The 19,882-nt window shown below is 41.4% G+C and overlaps 2 protein-coding genes across 4 annotated transcripts; both read left to right on the top strand.

Annotated features, from left to right (window-relative positions):
- The first annotated feature begins 2,205 nt into the window (after window positions 1–2,205).
- mazb (MYC-associated zinc finger protein b (purine-binding transcription factor)) lies at window positions 2,206–10,321 on the top strand. 3 transcript variants are annotated; one of them, XM_083933066.1, is made up of 7 exons: window positions 2,206–2,842; window positions 3,039–3,189; window positions 4,417–4,841; window positions 5,354–5,601; window positions 5,849–5,912; window positions 6,402–6,573; window positions 8,055–10,321. In XM_083933066.1, exons 1-7 carry the CDS (start codon window positions 2,810–2,812, stop codon window positions 8,396–8,398), a joined length of 1,437 nt encoding a protein of 478 aa, XP_083789192.1. In that variant the 5' UTR covers window positions 2,206–2,809; the 3' UTR covers window positions 8,399–10,321. The 3 variants fall into 3 exon arrangements, with proteins under 3 accessions (XP_083789192.1, XP_083789193.1, XP_083789191.1); XM_083933067.1 differs by having other exon boundaries at window positions 3,039–3,234; window positions 4,417–4,523; XM_083933065.1 differs by having other exon boundaries at window positions 3,039–3,234.
- Window positions 10,322–13,065: 2,744 nt separating this feature from the next.
- On the top strand, window positions 13,066–19,522 carry tlcd3bb (TLC domain containing 3Bb; the record flags this gene model as incomplete). The annotated part of the gene is made up of 7 exons (XM_083932473.1): window positions 13,066–13,394; window positions 14,758–14,960; window positions 15,213–15,296; window positions 15,670–15,895; window positions 16,683–16,778; window positions 18,310–18,419; window positions 19,255–19,522. Exons 2-7 carry the CDS (start codon window positions 14,836–14,838, stop codon window positions 19,520–19,522), a joined length of 909 nt encoding a protein of 302 aa, XP_083788599.1. The 5' UTR covers window positions 13,066–13,394; window positions 14,758–14,835.
- Between the last annotated feature and the right edge of the window lie 360 nt (window positions 19,523–19,882).

Here is a 19,882-nt window from a genome sequence, read left to right as displayed (position 1 = left end):
TAACACATGTATTGGAAAAGAAATGGGGTGCTTTAAAAAGTAATTTAAAAAAAGATAATAAATTGATATTAACACATTCAATTGTCTTGATTTTGATGTACTTTACTCAGACGGCATTATTATTAGAATGTTAATGACGGGGCTGTAACTGGTCAGTTATAAGGTTTCACATTGTTCAGGTTCATACTTGAATTTTTAAAGTTTCACCAATCACAAAAGACTTTCAATCCAACCCAGCTAACTTCCAGTTTAAGATAACTTGAACAGGGGTTAAATAATCCAAGACTTTAGAAATGTTATCGGACCAAATCGATCAGGTTCTGTCATTTCTGTCATTTTCAGGCAGGTTGGGACGCTCATTAGGCCATTGACCGTAGACTCTTGTTGGTAGCAACCGATACTGCGGCGCCTGTGATGTACGCATGTTTAACTAGCTTGGCTGTGATTGGGCAGTCACTGTTTATGTAAACACTATAGACTATATAATAAAGATGGACATAGCTTCAACTGAAGCCAATGCAGAAGTGCCTTAAACCTGCATTCTTTCTAAGGTCCAGCAGCGGACGCCTCCACAGGTTGTAAAAAGAGGTCAGTTTATATAGAAGTCGATGAGAAAATGACCCTACTTCTCACTTTATTTATTACCTCGGTAAACCTTTTCCTAATGAGGGTGTTGTCACTTCATCACAGTTCATTGTAATTTTGAGGTCGCCTGAAAATATCTTGATCAGCGTTCGGTTGCACCTTGCTAACAAGGCTAATGTTAGCTAGGTGGTGCTAGCGTTAGTTGGTAACCTAAAGGTAACTGGCTCTGTGTCACTGCTGTAAACGTCGCCAGGAACCGGACCTCCCAGCTCCCCCGCCAGCAATACTCTACCAGATCAAAAAAAACCATCAGTCTCCCTCTTTAGCATTTAGCTTAGCGCAGCTTCATTTAAACGACAGTGGCAGCTACAATTTGGTGCTAATCAGCGCTCCTCCATCGCCTTCTTGTCCAGATATGGTCACATCTGGTTTCAAAAAAACAAGATGGCGCCGGCCAAAATACATTCTCCTGGCTTCAAAAAAGTAGTCCACAAACCAATAGGTGATGTCCCGGTAGCTCCGTCCATCTCTATTCTACTGTCTATGGTAAACACAGCTTGAAGACAACGTCAGTCCCGCACATGGCACTCGTTGGCCAATAGTAAGTCCTCCCTGCTGCGCTCTTTGGCTCGTTTTCAACAAAGAAACTGCAGTTTCATATGATGACACCAGATGAATCAGTCAACTCAATGGAGTGGGCAGATTGTAAGCTCTGGATCTCTCTCTCTATATCTCAGTCTGTGAAGCAGCTCAACACTTTATACTTGATGACATCACAAATTTGCATTTTAACACTTCTTTTAAAACTTTTTGGTATTTAGGAGAGTTGTTGATGTTTACTAATATTTTGGACCACAGGTACAACATACTCCAATTCTGAACATAGGTGCAGTTTAAAAATGACTTAAATGATGAATGGATTTCAGTTTATCATTATTCTTGTACATTATCACTGCTCGGATGCATATATGGACTAGGTTACCATACATACAATAGGCTATATGTATTTACATGTATAGGTTTCTAAACAGGCGGTTTGTGTGTATGCACAATGATTCACATCTATTGTGTGTGCATCCTGAGCTGCTATTCGCCCTGTGTACTATATCTGACTGTGACATCATTATTATGGGCTGACTGGGAGGATCGGTGCGCACTGCCCTTTAAGATGCGTCTGTCAGCTCGCCGTTAATGGAAAGTCATCTGGCTGTTTTTTTCTGCGGTGCACGAGATCTGTTCCAGCTGGCCCCGAGGAAGGAGGACAAACTACACCGTGTGGCGCATTTTGTGTCGGCCGACCAACCCAGGAAGGAAAAGGATAGGCCACGCCGAGGGAGACGGAAATGAGAGGGGGGTGTCCAAAGAGGAAACCCTATCCCTTTAAGAGCAAGTGGGACATAGCGGTGCGAGAAAAGGAGAGGAGGGGGAGAAGAAAGAGGAATTAAAAAAGAAAAGGAAGAAAGAGACAGGGAGGGAGGAGGGAGAGCGGGGCGATAAAAAAAGAAAGATGACATCCTCGCAGCTGAACGGCCGAGGTGGAGCGATAGGCTGCGGCCCGGCGAGAGCGCCGCTCGCCGGGGTCAGGGCTTGAATCCAACTGCGAGGCTTCGACAAACACCCGATTGGCCTATAGAGGGGGGGAAATCGGAAAAATAGATTCATAAATTAAAAACAAAGCATGACCTGCTGTGTGCTACCAGATACGTGTGTTATTATAACCCATATTGGTTCTCTTGCGTAAAAAAAAGAAGGCATTTATTTTACGCAGAATGGTTAATGTTTAGTGCGAAAGTGTGATATTGTAACGTGCGATTTTTTTTTTTTTGGTTTTGTTTTTGAAGCAGTTTTGTGGTGTGGTATTGCGTTTTTTACAGTGAGATCAGTGAGTTAAAGTTAGAAACCAAAGTGAAAGAGAGAAGCAGGCCGTGTGTCGGACCCGGCCTGCTCCACCACTGCCTGTGTACCGCAGCCCTGCCTGCGTTACGGTCGTCAACAGCTGCGTGCATTTTAATTGACAGCATTAGGCTACCTCAATGAGAAAAACAGTGTTCTGCAGACGACTTTTATTCACGTTTTTTTCAAGAGAGTCCACACGCCCGTCGTTTCTGCTGCAGGACAGGCGGCTGTGTGCGACGCGATCACCGCTGGGCCGATCCAAACCATGCAAAGGCTGCCCGCCTCGATCTCAATCAGGACTTTATAATCTCCATCGCTGTGGCGCAAAATGGATGCTGCTTGGAGCAATTTTCTCTTCCAGGTAGGCTTGTTTCGCAGCCAGACATCACTGGCCTCCTTTCTCTGCTCTCACTTTTTTTTTTTTGTTACTGCGCGTTTTTCTCACATTGTGTCCCGCAGCAGTCCTACAGCAACCAAACATCTTCCTATTTAGCACCTCAAGATAATGCTGTGACTTGTGTTTACGTTTGGTGATGGCCTTCTACTTGCTTCTCCAGAATACTCCCACCCAAAACCAAGTGGAGGGGAGCCTCCAATCAGAGCTCATGCAAGTGCATACGAGTTCTCCCCAAACCCCACCCACAGAGCACATAGCACAGCCTCCTTCGACTGTGGACACTGCTGCTCTCAATGAGGAACCCCTGCCCGGTGAGGGACACTGCACTGCATCCTACACCTGTGGAGCTGACAAGAGTAAATACATTACACCTCACTCTCCTTTGCACAACTGAATGCCAGTATTAAAGTCAGTAAGGCGATTAAAAGAAAACAAAACGGTGACCTTTTATTTTGGTGATTTGCAGGTGAAAAGATGGAACATTTGTATTATTTCAAGTGCCCAATATGGAAAAACAGCAAATTATGAGATCACTTGGGGCGTAGACATTCAAGTCAAATTCAGATGCTAAAATTCAGCACATGAACATCTGAGATATGTGGAGACGTTCGACAGCATCTCAGTGTTTCTCCGTATTTGTTTGCTTAATAAAGGTGGTACGGTTACCTTTATTAAACCCTAATAAAGATCTGATCGCCACTTTTACTTTACCACACATTTAGAAAAACAACTCTTGGCTTGGGATCAATAAAGTATTTCTATTCTATTCTAAATTATTCAAAAGCATACATTACACAGATCAAGTCTTGACGCTTAGAAGAGCAACTATTTATGATTTAGAGCAGAAACAATTAGTTGACAGGAAATAAATTGGCAATTCTTTGCTAACTGATTAAACATGTAAGTAATTTATTTAAGCAAAAGTGCCAAAAGTTTATTGGTTTCAGTGTCTCAAATGTGATTTACGGCTGAAATTAACGATTGTTTTTATTTACATCCAATAAATGAATCAAGAAAATTATAAACGATCATTTAGTTGTTTTGTCTGTAAAATGTCAGGATGTCTTGTTTTGCCCACAACCCAAACATAAACAGTTTACTGTCACAGAGGTAAGAAAACCAGAAACTATTTACATTGAAGAAGCTGGAATTAAACTGATAAATCATTTATCAAAATAGTTGGCGATTAATTTCATAGTATTTTCTAGATTGCATCTCCTTCTATGATAGTTAAGTTAATAATTTTGTACTGTTGGTTGGACAAAACGAGCAACATGAAGATGTCACCTTGGACTTTGGTGATGGATATTGGACAGTTATGTGTTTTCACCTGCAGATTACCAGATGTTTTACGGAGGTTTGCTTTGTTAATTGTTTACTGACACAATCACTTGGTACTTACGTTGGATAATGATGATGATGATTACTCTTTAGATGTTAGTGTTACCTAGTTTTCCTAAAAAATTAAAGTAAATTACCTATTCAAAATAAACAACTTTATGTCTTTCTGTGTTTTCTCCCGCCTCCCTGTGGTCCAGTGAAGCCAGTGTCTCGGCCGACCCGCGTGCCCCACATCTGTGCCATCTGCAACAAGCAGTTCAAGAACAACTACAACCTGCGGCGGCACCAGTCGGTCCACACTGGGGTACGCATGAAGGACAGGGCCAGAGAGCAGGCGGAGGGGGCAAAGGAGGGAGCGGCCGGCCAGGTGGCGGCGGCGGCCCCGTTGGCGATGGCGGTGGGGGCTGGAGGGAGGGTGGAGAGGCCCACTGTTCCCCTCTCCCTGCTACACCTCTCCGCACCTCCCCCTCTCGCCCCTCCCGGCGTGCTGGCGGGGGCCCACCAGCCTCCCCTGGGTAGTCAGGATGGTGAAGGGGTTGCCATGGCTAACGTAATGGCTAGTGTTAACCCCCATGCTCCGCCTCCTGCTGCTGTCGTCATGGCCACAGGGGCGACAGTACAGGTGGGTCAGGGCCTTGTGGAGATGGCTGTCGTCAACCCCAAACCTTCGAGCATGTTGTTTCTTAAGCTGCCTTGGCAACAGGGATGGTTGAGACACAGTTATTCAAAGTTTGGGACTTTCGAGCAGTTACTGTGTGTCACCTGCTTTGTGTTGGACTGAAACTCTCCTGTGTGTGCAATTCTACAAAAACGTCCACGTGCAGTAATCAGTTCAGGGACCAGTAAATTCCATCCAAGTGTTTGGCACTGGTCCCCAGTTTGAGAAACGACATGCTGGAAGCCCCCCACGCTCCCCTGCATGTTCTCTGTAACACAAACGGTGTGAACGCAGACTTTAAATCCAGAGGGAGGTAGTTTATCTAACACAAGTGCAATTTTGGTACAAATCGGGCAGAAATATTTGTATGCGTTTGCATGGTTTCAACAAAATATAAACGCTGACACTGAATGTTGTAATTCTACCTGCCATCTAAACTCTGTAGTGTGTCCATCTGCTTGTCTGTGTTGCCTCAGCGGCCCGCGAATCCCAACCCGAACCCAGTGAGGAAGAACCACGCCTGCGAGACGTGTGGGAAGGCTTTCCGCGACGTTTACCACCTCAACCGCCACCGCCTGTCCCACTCTGACGAGAAGCCGTTCTCCTGTCCCATCTGCCAGCAGCGCTTCAAGAGGAAGGACCGTATGAGCCACCATGTGCGCTCCCACCAGGGCGGCGTGGAAAAACCCTACGTCTGCCCCCACTGTGGCAAGGCTTTCTCCAGGTGAAGCAGTTTAAGTCTAAAAAACATATCCTGTTGAGTTAGTTGGAGAGAACATCATATTCTATCTTATCTAAGCATAAAGACTGTCTGAAGATAACAGTATTGGTCCTCATCATCATACATTACATTTCTGTTCTTATTTTTATCATGGTGTATTTTTCTGATTGACCTGATATCAGAATTGTTCAGTAATCAGAGAAGGGTTCTTTCACCTGTCCTAATACGTTGACTCTCTTCCTCTCCCAAGGCCTGACCATCTAAACAGTCACGTCAGACAGGTCCACTCCTCGGAGCGACCCTTCAAATGCCCGGTGCGTGTGACATCTTTGCATTTTCTAGTTAATTCATGTTAACAATGACCACATTTACATGCACCACGATCCAGATGACTCAAGATCGATGTTTTGTACATCACTGCACTTTCATTTGTGCCTTCAGTTAGCTTATATGGATACCCATTGACCCGTTGACATGAGTAAATGAACTTTAAAATTATTGCCATTGAAACTGATCTGAATACAGTTATGCCCTTTTTGAAACAGAGAATATGCAGCGGGTATCTGTACTGTGATGAATATGTTTACTTGCATCAGCATGACAAACACACTTCACATACCGTACTTAATGTGTGTGTGTGTATATATCTATATCACATACAGTACATATATGAGGTCATTTTTTATAAAAAAGTTGTAGAGCACTGATATGTGCACATTTTCAAGTTTCTCAAACTAAGAGCACATACCTGTGCATAGGTACGTGTCTTGATATCACTGGTTGATTCCATCTTTTTCTTTCAGACCTGTGAGTCGAGCTTTGCCACGAAGGATCGTTTGCGTGCGCACATGATTCGCCATGAGGAGAAGGTCCCCTGTCACATCTGTGGCAAGCTCCTGTCTGCTGCGTACATCACAGATCACATGAGAGTGCACAACCAGTCACAGCACCACGCTTGCCATCTCTGTAACCGCAGTAAGTTTGCATTAAAGCGTATATACCTTCAGTATATTTTATCCTCAATTCCGCACTTCTCCTCAGCTCTGTGGAGCTATAAAACTGCTCATTGTTTAGGTTTTTCAGTCTACAGTTTGACTTCAGTTGTTTCCAGCAGGAGCAGGCAGATATTCTCAATAAAGAAGCTCTGATAAATCAACTTCACGCTACCTGCACAGCATCAAACAACAGGCACATAGAGGAGCATTTAGCAGCTTAAGAGGCAGACATTTTCCTCAGGAGTCTGTGGGGACCCAAACAGGGTGAATGTCATTGTTGCTCCCCCCTTTTTTTTAAAAACAAAGAAAAAAATTCTTCAATTAAACTGGTTCAATAATTTGCTATGTACAATTTTAGTATGTAACTCTACTTTGTGCTTTTTTTCGTAGCTTTCGGGTATAGTCCTTGAGTACTACTTGAGTATACTTAAAGTGGTAATAATATGCTGAGTTGGCACAGTTCTTTACAAATCTTAAGTGTACCAAAGTAGACTATTGGAAATCATGATGGGAGGGTACACTTTAATAAAGCATAATGATGGTGTTTTACAAAGGACTTGGAAATAACTCGACTTTTCAAATGTAAACTTATTAACCACTTCACTAGGTATTCAAAAATTGGTATACATTTTAAAAGTACACTGAAATACAGCTTATAATAAACTTCAATGAATTTAAAGTATATACTCTAATTAAGTATACTAATAGTGTATTACAAATGACTTGAACATAATTATACTTTGCATGAGTACATTCAATTACCACTATAAGTATTTGCAATTTAGTTTACTTTTTAAAATTACACTTACAATTGACAGTACATTGCAATAAATTACATTTGTCATAAGTACACTGAAATACAACTTGAGGTATTGCAGAATTAGTATTTATGAAGTTTAATCCAGAGAAATCTATTGTGTTAAATATAATTAAAGTATTTTGTATACTTCAATTATATTACAAATACACTGAAGTATACGTCTTTTTGACCTTGGTGACTATCTGATGGATGTGTAAATAACCATATCGACTCGAATCTGCATAGGCTTAAGTGCATATGAATGAAGAATATGTTTAAAGTAACACACACACACACACACACACACACACACACACACACACACACACACACACACACACACACACACACACACACACACACACACACACACACACACACACACACACACACACACACACACACACACACACACACACACACACACACACACACACACACACCCCATGTTCCACCTTAAATGTCAACCTGTCTTTGTTGTAGCTTTGTTTAAAATAGCAAGGTTATTCATTTGTTTTATGATATAATGAGATGCTATTTCGCCACAGTCACATACTGAGTTGTTACTTTCTTAAAGGTCAGTGTCACTTGTGGCCATCTTTCCACTTTGTGACTTGTTGCTTTATCTCTCTTTTCCTCCCGTCTCGGCTCTCCCCCATCAGGCTTCACCACACTGACGTACCTTCGTGTCCATGCCCAGAAGCACCACGGCCAGGAGTGGAAGGACAGTCCGGGGGGCTTCGGTGGCACGGCCTCTGGTGGCATACTTGTCTGCCACTTGTGCGGTGTCCACTGCAAGACACCCACCCAGCTCCAGGGGCACATGGGCACCCATAGCAACAACCAGGGTGTCCCGAGCCCCATCACCTCTAATGTGGCTGCCAGCAGCTCTGTCTCCCTTAGCAACATGGTGACAGCGCCCACTGTATACGTCACTGGTAACACGGTGGTGGACCTGCTCGTCACAGACTGCTCTAGCATCGCAGCACCACAGTCCCACAGTTAGCAGCACAGAGCAATAATAACCTCAGTCCCTTAACAGAGGGCTAGGTTAGAGAAGGTTAAAGTTACGCGTAGATGCTGATCCGAGTTCAGTTTTGTAATGTCCCCACTTAAAGGTAAGGTTAGGATTAAAAGGTGGGGGGGATTAACTCCAATCAGCATTCAAGGGCAGTATCACCTCAGAGCTGCAGAGCCGGAGCATCGAAGGAAAGGACGTGGTATTAATTCAGCAGTGAAGTCATGGAAAGAGGGACTTTGTGGCTGCAGCAGGTTCACTGACACTAACGACAAACATGGATGTGTTGTCCAAATATTCCTGAATGCTCTCGTGCGTTTAAGACTCCCAACGAAACTGTGGTATTGTGAGCATCTACTGTATTACTCTCCCCTCTCTGGCCTCTCTCTCTGTTCCCTTCCCTTCAACCCTGGCATTGGCTGCTCTCTGCAAGTGCACCAAGTACTGTATATCTCACACCAGCTCTGATCTTACCTCCATTTTGCAGCGTACTTACTAAGAATCCAAATGGCTTGCGTTAAAGAAGTAGCAGGGAGAGAATAGCTCTCAGAAAAAAACTAAAAAAAAGAAACACATTAGAAGGGAAGTTGTGTGTTTGGGTGTGTGTGTAAGTCTGGGCTCTGCTAGCATGTTAGCTTGTTTGTTCACAAAACTAAAAATCAACATTTGATTTAACAAAGCTATAATGGCAGTTTATGAAGTCGTGAGAGGGCTGTTTATTGATCAGGACAGAAGGCCATATGTGTTGTGGTCAGTATGAAATTGTTGGATGTACTTGTTCATTTGTCTCCTAATGGTACAGAGTTAAGAATAGAGTTGCGTTCAGGAGTGTCAAGCACCTTAAATCGTTATTGTTTGATTCAGCGAGGATCAAAATGGGTTTGAGATTTCTTGGATTTTCTTGCTCTGAGTCTTCCTCTCTGGGTCTGGCCATTAAAAAAAAACAAAAAACATAACTGCTTATCAACACAAAAGCTTCTGACATGGCGATTCTTGCACCAGAAAACTACCTTTTGCATGAAAATACGCTAGCTCAGTCATGCTTATTGTTAGCGAGCTGTCAAGACAAAAGAAACTTTTAGCAGTTCCACCAAGTTAGTTGGCTGTAAACAATATTTATAAGTGTTGATTTTATTCAGAACATTTTTAACATTATTGGCCATTCATTTGATTGTAACTGTCATTGCCATAGTCCTATTGTTTTCTCTCTGTACAAGTCCAATAAGTGAAACTTATGCATTAGTTTTAGTCATTTAACTCTGTATAGCACATGAACGCAAGTCATTATCGTTCTACATTAATCATGTGAAGAATGGTCCCTTGTCCGTTGGATATCTTTGGTTGCTTTCAGTTATATTGCGAGTGATGTGGTGTCGAGAAAAGGCGTATAAAGTCAGAAGTACAATGGGAGTTTGACAACACCACTTGGTATGCTGTAAACAAATCCTGGTTTTGTACTGGAGTGCTTTTTCAGTTTTGTGTTAATATGTTACCTTGGAATTCGTAGAGTTATTTCTTTCTTACTTTTCCTTTTTTTTTTCTTTGGAAATGTGTTCTTCCTGTTGAGAAATGTAGTGATTTTATTAAAAAGGTTAATTTTAGGTTTTCTTCATTACACTAAGAAAAAATAATACCTCTATTCTAGGATTCTGTACAGCTCTTGTGATACATCTTAATGCCTTATCATACTCAACTGCATTTTAATTCTTTTACGATGAAATATTTCAAATCTTAGTCATGGATTCATTAAGAATATTAATGGGATGTATTTATATTTATATTTTTATATTTCTCAACAGTATGCATGTCTAAAAGGTTGTTAAAGCAAAAAAAAAATTGATGATGCTTAATACAGTCATAAATATTATGTTATTTTGTAGATTAAGTAGAGATCATGTTATTATTTTGTAATTTGGACAATTTAAAGTAAAAAGAGTAAACAGGTTTTGTTTCGCGTGCTGATCTGTTCACCCACTACACAGCCATGTTCGTCTTGTTGACTGTCATCTGTAAAACTTTAGAAGAATGGTTCAAAACACATCCATTAGTAATGCTTCATTAACACATGACCCATGATGTATCATGAATTCCTGTTGCTCACCATTAATGATCAAGTCTCTTTGAGTGTATTTGGTTAGCTGATGCATCAATGACAGTTACCTCATTTCATTTATATGCCACCGAATTAGTGGAGTTTCAGAGCCATGCGTTTGATCAGCCTCTCTGAAAGCAGAACAGCTTTTCTCATATTGGTTCTCAGTTGCTGCATGACCCAATAGATATAGACCAGTTTAAAGGGATATATTACGCTTATTTTCAGGTTCATACTTGTGTTTACCTACTAGAACATGTTTACGTGCTTTAATGTAAAAACAACATAGTTTTCCTCATTCTGTCTGTCTGGATATACCTGTATTCACACTCTGTCTGAAAGGCTCCGTTTTAGCGCCTGTCTCTTTAAACCCCCCTTCTGATAAGGCCCAGTCTTCTCTGATTGGTCAGGGTTTCTTCTGCATCTGCACTCTCTGTGTCTCTGTCATTGCAGCCGGGGAAGGACTGTCTACCTATAATATAGTTGTGATATCACAATTGTACAGAATTCCTGACCGCTCATTTGAAGACATGGTTTCTGAATACGGACTGATTGAACGTTTTCATACTTTCACAGTATTTATATAGCACCTTGACATACTTTATAATAAAAAAAAAAGACATGGAAATCTCACTTTTTACAATATTGAACCTTTAAACATATTAACACTGGCGGTGGAATCTTTCCATGACAATGTGCCTTCACATGGATTCTTGCTCAGCTAAAATGTAAGTTGGCATCATTTTTTGACAGCAATCTCAAAAAATCAATAGTGATAATCAGAGAAGTTTCAAAGATCAGCTCATGCACACAGTCAACACTTACTAAAAATGTACTCAAAAGTTTCGGTCAAAAATGTTTGACAAAGGTAGGTTGACCAAAACCACTTAAAAGTTTGGTTTGACAGAGTGCAGGATCAGGTTATTGTTACTTAAGTGTGCAGAGATCTCGTTTCCCGTATGACGACTTTACTGAATTTTAAATTATGTTTCTCTAAAGTCTTCAACATTTCTGGTTGTATCAGCAGTGGAGGAAGGTATGTTTTGCAACCTTTGCTTTCTTAAAGTAAATGTTTTGATTTTGCTATTTTACAACATTCAATCTATCTCCAATCTCGCTATCATATTATTTACTCGAAATTAGTTATATATCTCTAAGATTGTGTACTTAATTAATGATTTTTGCTTTTAAATGTTTATAATTGATGTATTTGTTTGTAATAATTTCACCTACACCTACCTGTGTAGTGCTTGTACTGATTAAAATAGTACTAGGCTACTCCCCTGCCTAATCTTAGAGTTAACTCCTGGTTATAGACACAGTATGTGTTGTGAAATACACAGTTGGTATATGACCATGTAGCCTAGCAGACCAAAAGAAGATATTCTGCTCAACAAACCTGAAACTTTTCTCCCTAAACGGCCTCTTCTCTTTTACAGATGTTTCCAGATGTAGGAACAGTGCAAGCCAGATTCACCATATCCTAAACTCTCAGGCCAGAGTTGAGATATCAGTGCAAACCCTGAAAAGAGTCTGCAATCCTCAAAACATATCAAGGTTAACAAGAATGCAAAATGTCTAACAATACCAAGCATCTCTGTTAGTGAGTAGATAAGGACTGATACTTGATCTGTTTATGTGTGTAAATGCTGATCCACTCAAAGGTCACAAAGACACAAATGGCATTAATGGTTAGTCATCTGGCTGTCTGTAATTATTTAATCAGACTAATAGTTCTATTAAATAAATCAGGGGTCTTAAACATGTTTTTTAGGCCAAGGACCCCTTAGCTGAAAGAGAGCAGGGACCCCTACTATTAAACATTAAACTGGGCCTAACAGCTAGGGTGACCTAAAGCCTGTACACACAGTTTTTAATGGTGCATACAATACTAAGACACAGCAATGATTGTTATTAACATATGCATATATTTATACATCATATGTTCATGTTAAACATACTTTTGGAAGGCAGACAATCATTTGGCTCAATTGTATCTGTACATGGCTACATTGCCTATACGCCAGTAAGCCAATCATTTAGGTTTTGTAGAGTTATGCATTTACTTTAATAAATATATATATATATATATATATATATATATTTGCTAATTATGCATTGCATTCATGTTAATGTATATGTTCAAATATATTTTTGAAAAAAAAGGATAGATTATTTGGCGGTCCCCTGCAGTAACTCTGAGGACCCGACGCCCCTGTTGAAGATCTCTGAATTAAATACATCAATTCTGAATACCTTTGTTTGTATGTAAATTCGTGTATTTTTTAAGTGGACATGTTGAATATTGCAGCCTGTGAAGCGTGCAGCTTGAATAGATGCCCGGAATCCATTCAACGTTTCTCTGCATTGGAGACGACAAAATAACAAAATGCAGTGCAGTGACTGGTGCAGATTTCTCGTCATGACATGAGCTGCTGCCTGGACCTGTAGGAACAAGCTGGCGCAGCAGCAGCAGTCCACAGCGTTGAGTCAACGCTGCATCTGCGAGGCTGAGGCAGCGGCATCTCTGGTCTGCTGTTGTTGCGAGACAGATGAGATGACATAGCAGCTGGACACGCTTGCGTTACCTTGACATCTGGATCAGATTGTGTCATAGTTTGTATCTCGTCAATTCTCCGTGTTTTCATGAGCTAATTACTTAAAGCTGGCTAGACGCAGGTTAGTCACTATTGCTATTGTGAGCCGCCTTCACATAGATGCAGATCTAACTTGCTGCAAGCTAGCGTTAGCTCAATGTTGCTAACAGACATTGAAGTGGCCATATAAACATGCGGATCATCGAGGCGGAGACCCCTGGAACATCTTTAAACGCTTTCTGCAGGAGAACACGAGTGTCGACCAGCCGCTGACTGGACTCTACAGATTACTTGTGTAAATGCTGCTTTTTAAAAAAAATAATGTATTCTGAAACGTGTTGAACTCACAATATATTAGCCAGTTAGCTATGGTAAGCGTTCAGGGTGTCAGTTAGCCTAGTTAGCTGCTACAAACAAATACCAAGCTAACAAAACAGTTTAACGTCACCATAAATGAGTGACAAAACATGTGTAATTGTAAATTAAATTACCTGGTATCGTCTATTGGCTGTCATCATCTTGCTAACTGTCCTTATTTGAAATATGTGAAAAATGAACGGTTGCTAACTTAAGCCAACGGTCACCAACTGCCGTTAGCGCTAGACGCTACCGTTAGCTAACAGTCCTAGCGTCATTGTTAGCAGTTGATTCAACAGCGCAGACAGTTTGTCCTGCTTACTAAAGCTATGGATGACATTTATGTTAGCAATATCATCTCTGTCCACGGTATGTACATACTGCACATGCTGGCTTACAAGTTAACCAAATAACACAGCTTGTTTATTGACTTTATTGTAGCAAATATAACGTTATCTGGGGTTATTTGGGCTTTAACGTTAGCCGGTGTATTTCATTGGAAGCGTTCTGTTTAACGTCAGCCAAGTTATCATTAGTTCAATACAAAGTGCAATTGACGTGTGCTCTTTGAATAATATTGCACTATTTAGACAATAAGCTAAGTCTAACATTAACTGGTTAACAGTTTGGCAGATTAGCGTCAATACCAGAGTATTTCAGTTGTATGTCAACCTACAGCTGGCCTTTATTCCCGTTTATGTGGTTAGCTACCTGTCAAATCTTGGCCAGTAATTCGATTTTCAGACAGGTTACATTAGCTAACGTTGTTGCCCGGAACTATGAGCACCGGCAGTCCGTGCTTATGTCGATATTTTCGACCATCAGGGTTTTAAAATAGCGCAGTGCGTATTTTTCTAATGTAGTTTTTATTGAGTCAGCTAGTCTTGTGTACGCAAACTGAAAAACAGCATGGAACTACCACATGGTTGCCATAGGAATACACGGGAGACGGACTAAGGCGCACAGAGTCATCAGACAGAGCAGCATGCTGCACAAATGGTTCAGCCCCTGCTACTATACTCAGCATCTATATATTCTCCCTGCTCATTTAATATATCACATTTAATATAACCCCACATTGCCCCTGGGGCATCTGTTTACCCCACTGCATCTTTATTGTTCATATAGCAAGACTTCAAAGGCAGCTATGACAATTCTACATTGCCACATACGTTGGACTTTGATAGTTTGCTTTGTTTGTTATCTCAGTAAGTGCAGCCAAATGTATACACATGGGAGTTGCCACATGTGAGATCAATATGAAGTTGTTTCTTCACTGTTTGATATTTTGTGTGTTTCAGAGAGTGGAAAGAGTGACGGATCCTAAGGACCAGATTGCCCGCTGAACTTTTTGCCTCTCAGACAGATTGCCAGGGACCATGCTGACCATTCTAGCTGCCGGGTCTATGTTCTTTCCAGGCCTATTCCTGCTGTCCAAACAATGCCTGAAGTCAATCCCAGCACTGAGGTGGAGCGAAGGAGATGCAGTCATAGTATCAGCCAGGTGAGACCATCTTAAACTTGTTTAAATTTAATGACAGCAAGTGGTGCTTTTACCGCAATGCCATCCAAGTTGTTTTCATCTTAAGCGCATGTGCAGTTTTATTTTTGCATGACTCTTCAGCTGCATATTGTTTGTATAAAAACTATAGGCACTATTTTTGTTAACCATGAGTTAAGTAGTCTAAAACCTTTCACTGCATTGGCTAATGAGAGATACATTTTAGTTGTTAACTTGCCATTCTCTGCTCCCCAGGTTGGTTTCATCAGTTCAGGCAGTCATGGCTTCTTCAGCTGGCTACATCATTGCTTCTTCCTGCGAGGACATCCTTGAGGACCAGTAAGTAAAGAAATGCTTGTCAGAATATATTCCACCCCATTTAACCAGTCTGTTTGGTCTTTTTAATGCATGTAGCTGTCAGGAATGCCTCAGCTATAGATGTATGCTGAGATGAGTTCCATCGAGATGTTTCTGGACTGCAGATGCGAAAAGTTGTTCCTTTTTTTGATTATAACGTTACTTTTTTTAAATAGATATATCAATTGTTGCTTTAGTTACCATTTAACAGACAAACATTGCATTAGAAAATTAATGTGTGTTCTCGCTGGAAACAAAGCTCTGTTTTCAGGGTATTCTTTACTCGTACTGTTAGATTGATTACTATTTTTACTGTTTCTGTTTTAAAAACTGGCTTCTCTTCCTCTCTACACAGGCATTGGCTGACTAGCTCTTACATCATGTTTGCTGTTCCCTACTTCGTGTATGACATCTACGCAATGTTCATGTGCTACTGGTACAAGCTACGAGTCAAAGGGCACGAGGAGGCCTCGGCAGCACCCCAGCACATGAGCACAGCACTGACCAGCTACTTGCGTCGCGAGTTCCTCATGGTGCTGCACCATGTTGTCATGGTCACCGTCTGCTTCCCCGTCTCTGTGGTACCTGTCGCACATTGCTCTTTCTGTTGGGCTGAGATTTCAGTGAGGCATGAGAGAAGTATAGCACTGAATTATCTGTATGCAGTTACTACTATGAGTTAGTTTTTTTTATCATAATTCCCCTGTTTTCATTCAAAGTGAGGCAAACTAAAACATTTTGTAAGTAAATACATACTCTTAAAGAGCACATTACAGTTGTAATTACTTTTTCCAAAATAATTGCATTATTAGACCTGGCTGCAGCTAATAACCATTTTTATTCTCCATTATTCTGCCTATTATTTTCTTAATAAGTCGTTTGGTATGTAACGCATAAGAAAACCCAAAAATATTTAGTTTAATATACTGTTGAAAGCAAAAAAAATCCACATAAGAAGATAAAACAGGTGTTTCTGTGAATTTGTTTTTCGACTAATTGTTGTAGCTCTAAATTGTATAGGTATTTATCCATACCCACCATAGAACACAATATAATCTCATTTATAAATGAAGCAAATTAATCTGTCGTCCATTTTTGGACATGTTTTTGGCACACGACTTCTCTCTTTTTTTAAAATAAGTTGCTAATTGACGCCATAGAAATGTATGAAATAAGCTTTGCAAAGTTCACTGTTCAGACCGCTCATAAGAGATTTAAAAGCCAAATCCAAAGGAGACATTAAATCTCCAAAATACTTTTGTTTTTTAGTTATTTATTTACAATTGGTACAAATCCAAAAAGTCTTCAAAGAAACAAAGATGTAATTGTGTTCTATTCAAATAATCCTACCTCTTTTCCTCTCTCTAGTTTTGGCGTCAAGGAAAGGGAGATTATTTCCAGGGTATAATGTTCATGGCTGAGCTCAGCACTCCATCTGTTTGCTTAGGAAAAATTCTCATCCAGGTAAGTGTCTTGGTTTGAGCCTCAAAGAAGATTTGGGTGCGTTGTTGCATGTGCATGTGTCACAGTAAAGCTCTTCTGCCCTCTCCACTTCTTTGTTTTTTTCCCCCACTTTTCATTCAGTAAAGAATATATTTCCTGCGATTTACGGCATGCAGCTTGTTCACGCCCAATCAGCTCCTGTCGAATGTGTCTTACATGAACAGCACGCTGCTGTTCAGTGCTTTTACATGAAGTTTAAAAACCTGATTATATTACCCCGGTCTCTTAAACACCATGTACACCCCATACCCCGGGTAAAATCTGTGTTTTCACACCCCGGTTAACAGACCTAGAGAATTCCTTCAGCTCCCCGATTATTCCTGCATGTAAACAGCATTCTGGGATTATTATCAAGTTTCTTGTCTATGCATGCTCCCCACTCCGCGGCAGTGGCTTTTGACCCGGAAATAAACCCAAATGCAACAGCGCCGAAAACAACGTGAAAAAAACCAAGGGAGGACTTTGCAACGGCAAGTAACATCACTACTAAGAAAACCCATTTTGGCCACAATTCTGTCCCAAAGTCGTCCGTTTGTGATTTTGACAAAGATGAACCAGAAAAAAGCTGTATTCAGTCCAGCTGTATATTGGCGCAGTGCCACCTCCTGTACCGGAGGTCGAGTTACTCCGTCATTTTCCCATTCAACCCCTGCTCATGTATACGAGGGAAACTTCAATAATCCGATCATTCCCTAAACCGAGGTATGGCCATTTTTGGGTTACTGGTGGGCATGTAAACGCACTGATTGTAGGAGCTGCACTGCCCCCTGTAATTGTTTTAGATCTGTGTACAATGTTTCAGTGTCTGGGTAAAGGTTTTCCCTCCATTGCTTTCTGCTTGTCCCCCAATGTGAGGCTCCTACAGCTGTTAGGCTCTGAATATAGCCCCTAGTATTTACACTGGATCTTCAGCAGATACAATATCGGCTTGTCCCTCAACCCCTTTATCACTCAACACCCTCTCCCTCCCATTCCTGAGAACAGTGCATGTGGTTGTTTGATAAACAACAGCTGACTAAAAGCTGCCACCCTCCTATACCTAAAGAATTAAAAAAAACAATAGAGTATTTATCGATGGGTTGCCATGTAATTCTAGGTTATGTGACTTGTGAATGGGCAAGAGGAAAACCTTTTTGTTTAGAGAAATGCGTGTAAGCTTGTCCTTGGTGTTATCTCACCGGAGCAGGTTGACTGTTCAAGGTAAAAGTCATCTGTAAACAAATGAGAATGTAGGAACAAAAGGACTGCTTCACTGACACACACACACTATCCTACTGTCTCCTGTAGAAATCAGTGTCCAACCAGCTGCATGGCATACCGTGCTCTCCTTCACCAAGTGTTCAGTCCATGCACATAGTATTAATAATTATAACTATAAAAACAATGGCATATAAGATTAACGCTGTCAGCTTTCACCAAACTGTACTTGCTTGCTTTTCTTTCTCCCTCTCTCTCCGGACCTCTCCCTTTTTGTTTTTTTCTCTGCTCTCAGTACAAAAAGCAACACACTCTCCTGCACAAAGTGAATGGGGCTCTTATGCTGATCACTTTTTTCATCTGTCGAGTCCTCCTATTCCCTTACCTCTACTACGCCTATGGAAGGTATGTCTGTCTTTCCATCTCTGTTTTCTCATGTTCTGCTGTCTCGCTAAGCTTGGGTTGATAAACTTGCACAACCACATGATCTCTTATGGATTATGGATGTAAGGCTACATTTGCAGTAATACATTTTCATTTTAGGACGCATAACTTCTGCTATGTTCAAAGCATGCATCCGCACTACTCTGGCGTTTCCGAGCACCTCAGACGGAGGCTTTTAAAAAGCTCCTGACCCCATTTTAAATTGGAAAATAAATGGTTGTAGTCTGGTCCGGAGGAAACAGAGACTTTTGGAAGTTGTGACGCAGATTCCTACAACAAGAAGCCAAAACATTCTAGCTCTGCCTACATACCTATTCATGACTTGATCCTTCTTGTGTGGGTGCTCCTTTCCCTTTGCCTCGGCTTCCTCCAGCGATGGATAATGCTGCCAGTACTGCTCTTATGTCGCCACAGTTTGCTTTGCGGCAACTCTCAATCTATGTTTTCTACCTCCTTATACACCCATAACGATAATAACCGTTTCACATCGTCATCGGTGAAAGCAAAGAGCTCTCTGGTCTTACTTTCCACCATTGTTCTTCCTCTGTAGTATTTTGTGTTTTTTCAACCAGAGTAATGTTAGACAATCTGCTTCCTCTTTACACCGGCACATGCATGCCCAGCGTGAGTAAATGATCATGTGATGTGTGTTTTCAGGTGCGTTAATATGGACAGAGATGGTGCTAAAACACTTGTTGGACAGAGATTGTATTTGTTTTAACAAGAAAAACTTATTGTAGATGTAGCCTTAGAGTCAGCACAGGCATTTACGATCCTTTTATTTTTTTGGATCCAGGTATGCGTCCATTCCCTTTCACATGGTTCCCCTGTCGGTGCCCTGGCACTGTAACCTCGGTGCTGCTCTGCTTATGGCCCCCCAGCTCTATTGGTTCTCCCTAATTTGCAGGGGGGCCCTGCGACTATTCACGGGCTCCTCCCGCTCTCAGAGACCGCGTGCGACCACGGACGCAGCCAAGGAGATGCAGACGGATGGCAACGCACTGCCCCAGCCAGCCAACGGCTACAGCACACGCTCCTCAGAGTCTGAGCTGGCCACTCACTGAGAAGAGTGGAGGGGAGGGTGGGGAGGGAGGGAGGGAAGGAAGGCGAATGTACCAATGAGTATGTAAAAGGAAAGAAAGCTGTTAGAGGAAAAGTGAGACTTGTAACTAAGTAGCAATATGAAGAAAGCTACAGACGATGTGAAATTGCTGAAGTTTTTCCGGTCAGCATTCAAACTCTTTGACAGCGAAACGATTTGATTGCTGGCCTTCAATTACTTCAGCTCCACAGTTTGTGGGAAACAAGTTGAGCGTTAGTGCACTCAGTATTTAAAGATGTCATCAGGCACTGTGACAGAAAGGAACATGCACTGACCTGAGAGGAATTTGCCTGGATGTAAAGCAAGCATAGGTGGCCGCTTC

Source organism: Echiichthys vipera (assembly GCF_963691815.1).
Source record: "Echiichthys vipera genome assembly, chromosome: 18".
NCBI lineage: Eukaryota > Metazoa > Chordata > Actinopteri > Perciformes > Trachinidae > Echiichthys > Echiichthys vipera.
Note: the sequence above shows the minus strand (reverse complement) of the source record. Positions and strands in the feature narration are given on the sequence as shown.

What these genes read in the sequence shown, in the direction of transcription:
- mazb (XM_083933065.1), top strand. Translation starts at nt 2,810, where the DNA reads ATGGATGCTGCTTGGAGCAATTTTCTCTTCCAG. An exon ending in GGAGCAATTTTCTCTTCCAG is followed by an intron (nt 2,843 to 3,038) that starts GTAGGCTTGTTT and finishes TTGCTTCTCCAG; the next exon opens with AATACTCCCACCCAAAACCA. An exon ending in AGCGACCCTTCAAATGCCCG is followed by an intron (nt 5,913 to 6,401) that starts GTGCGTGTGACA and finishes TTTTTCTTTCAG; the next exon opens with ACCTGTGAGTCGAGCTTTGC.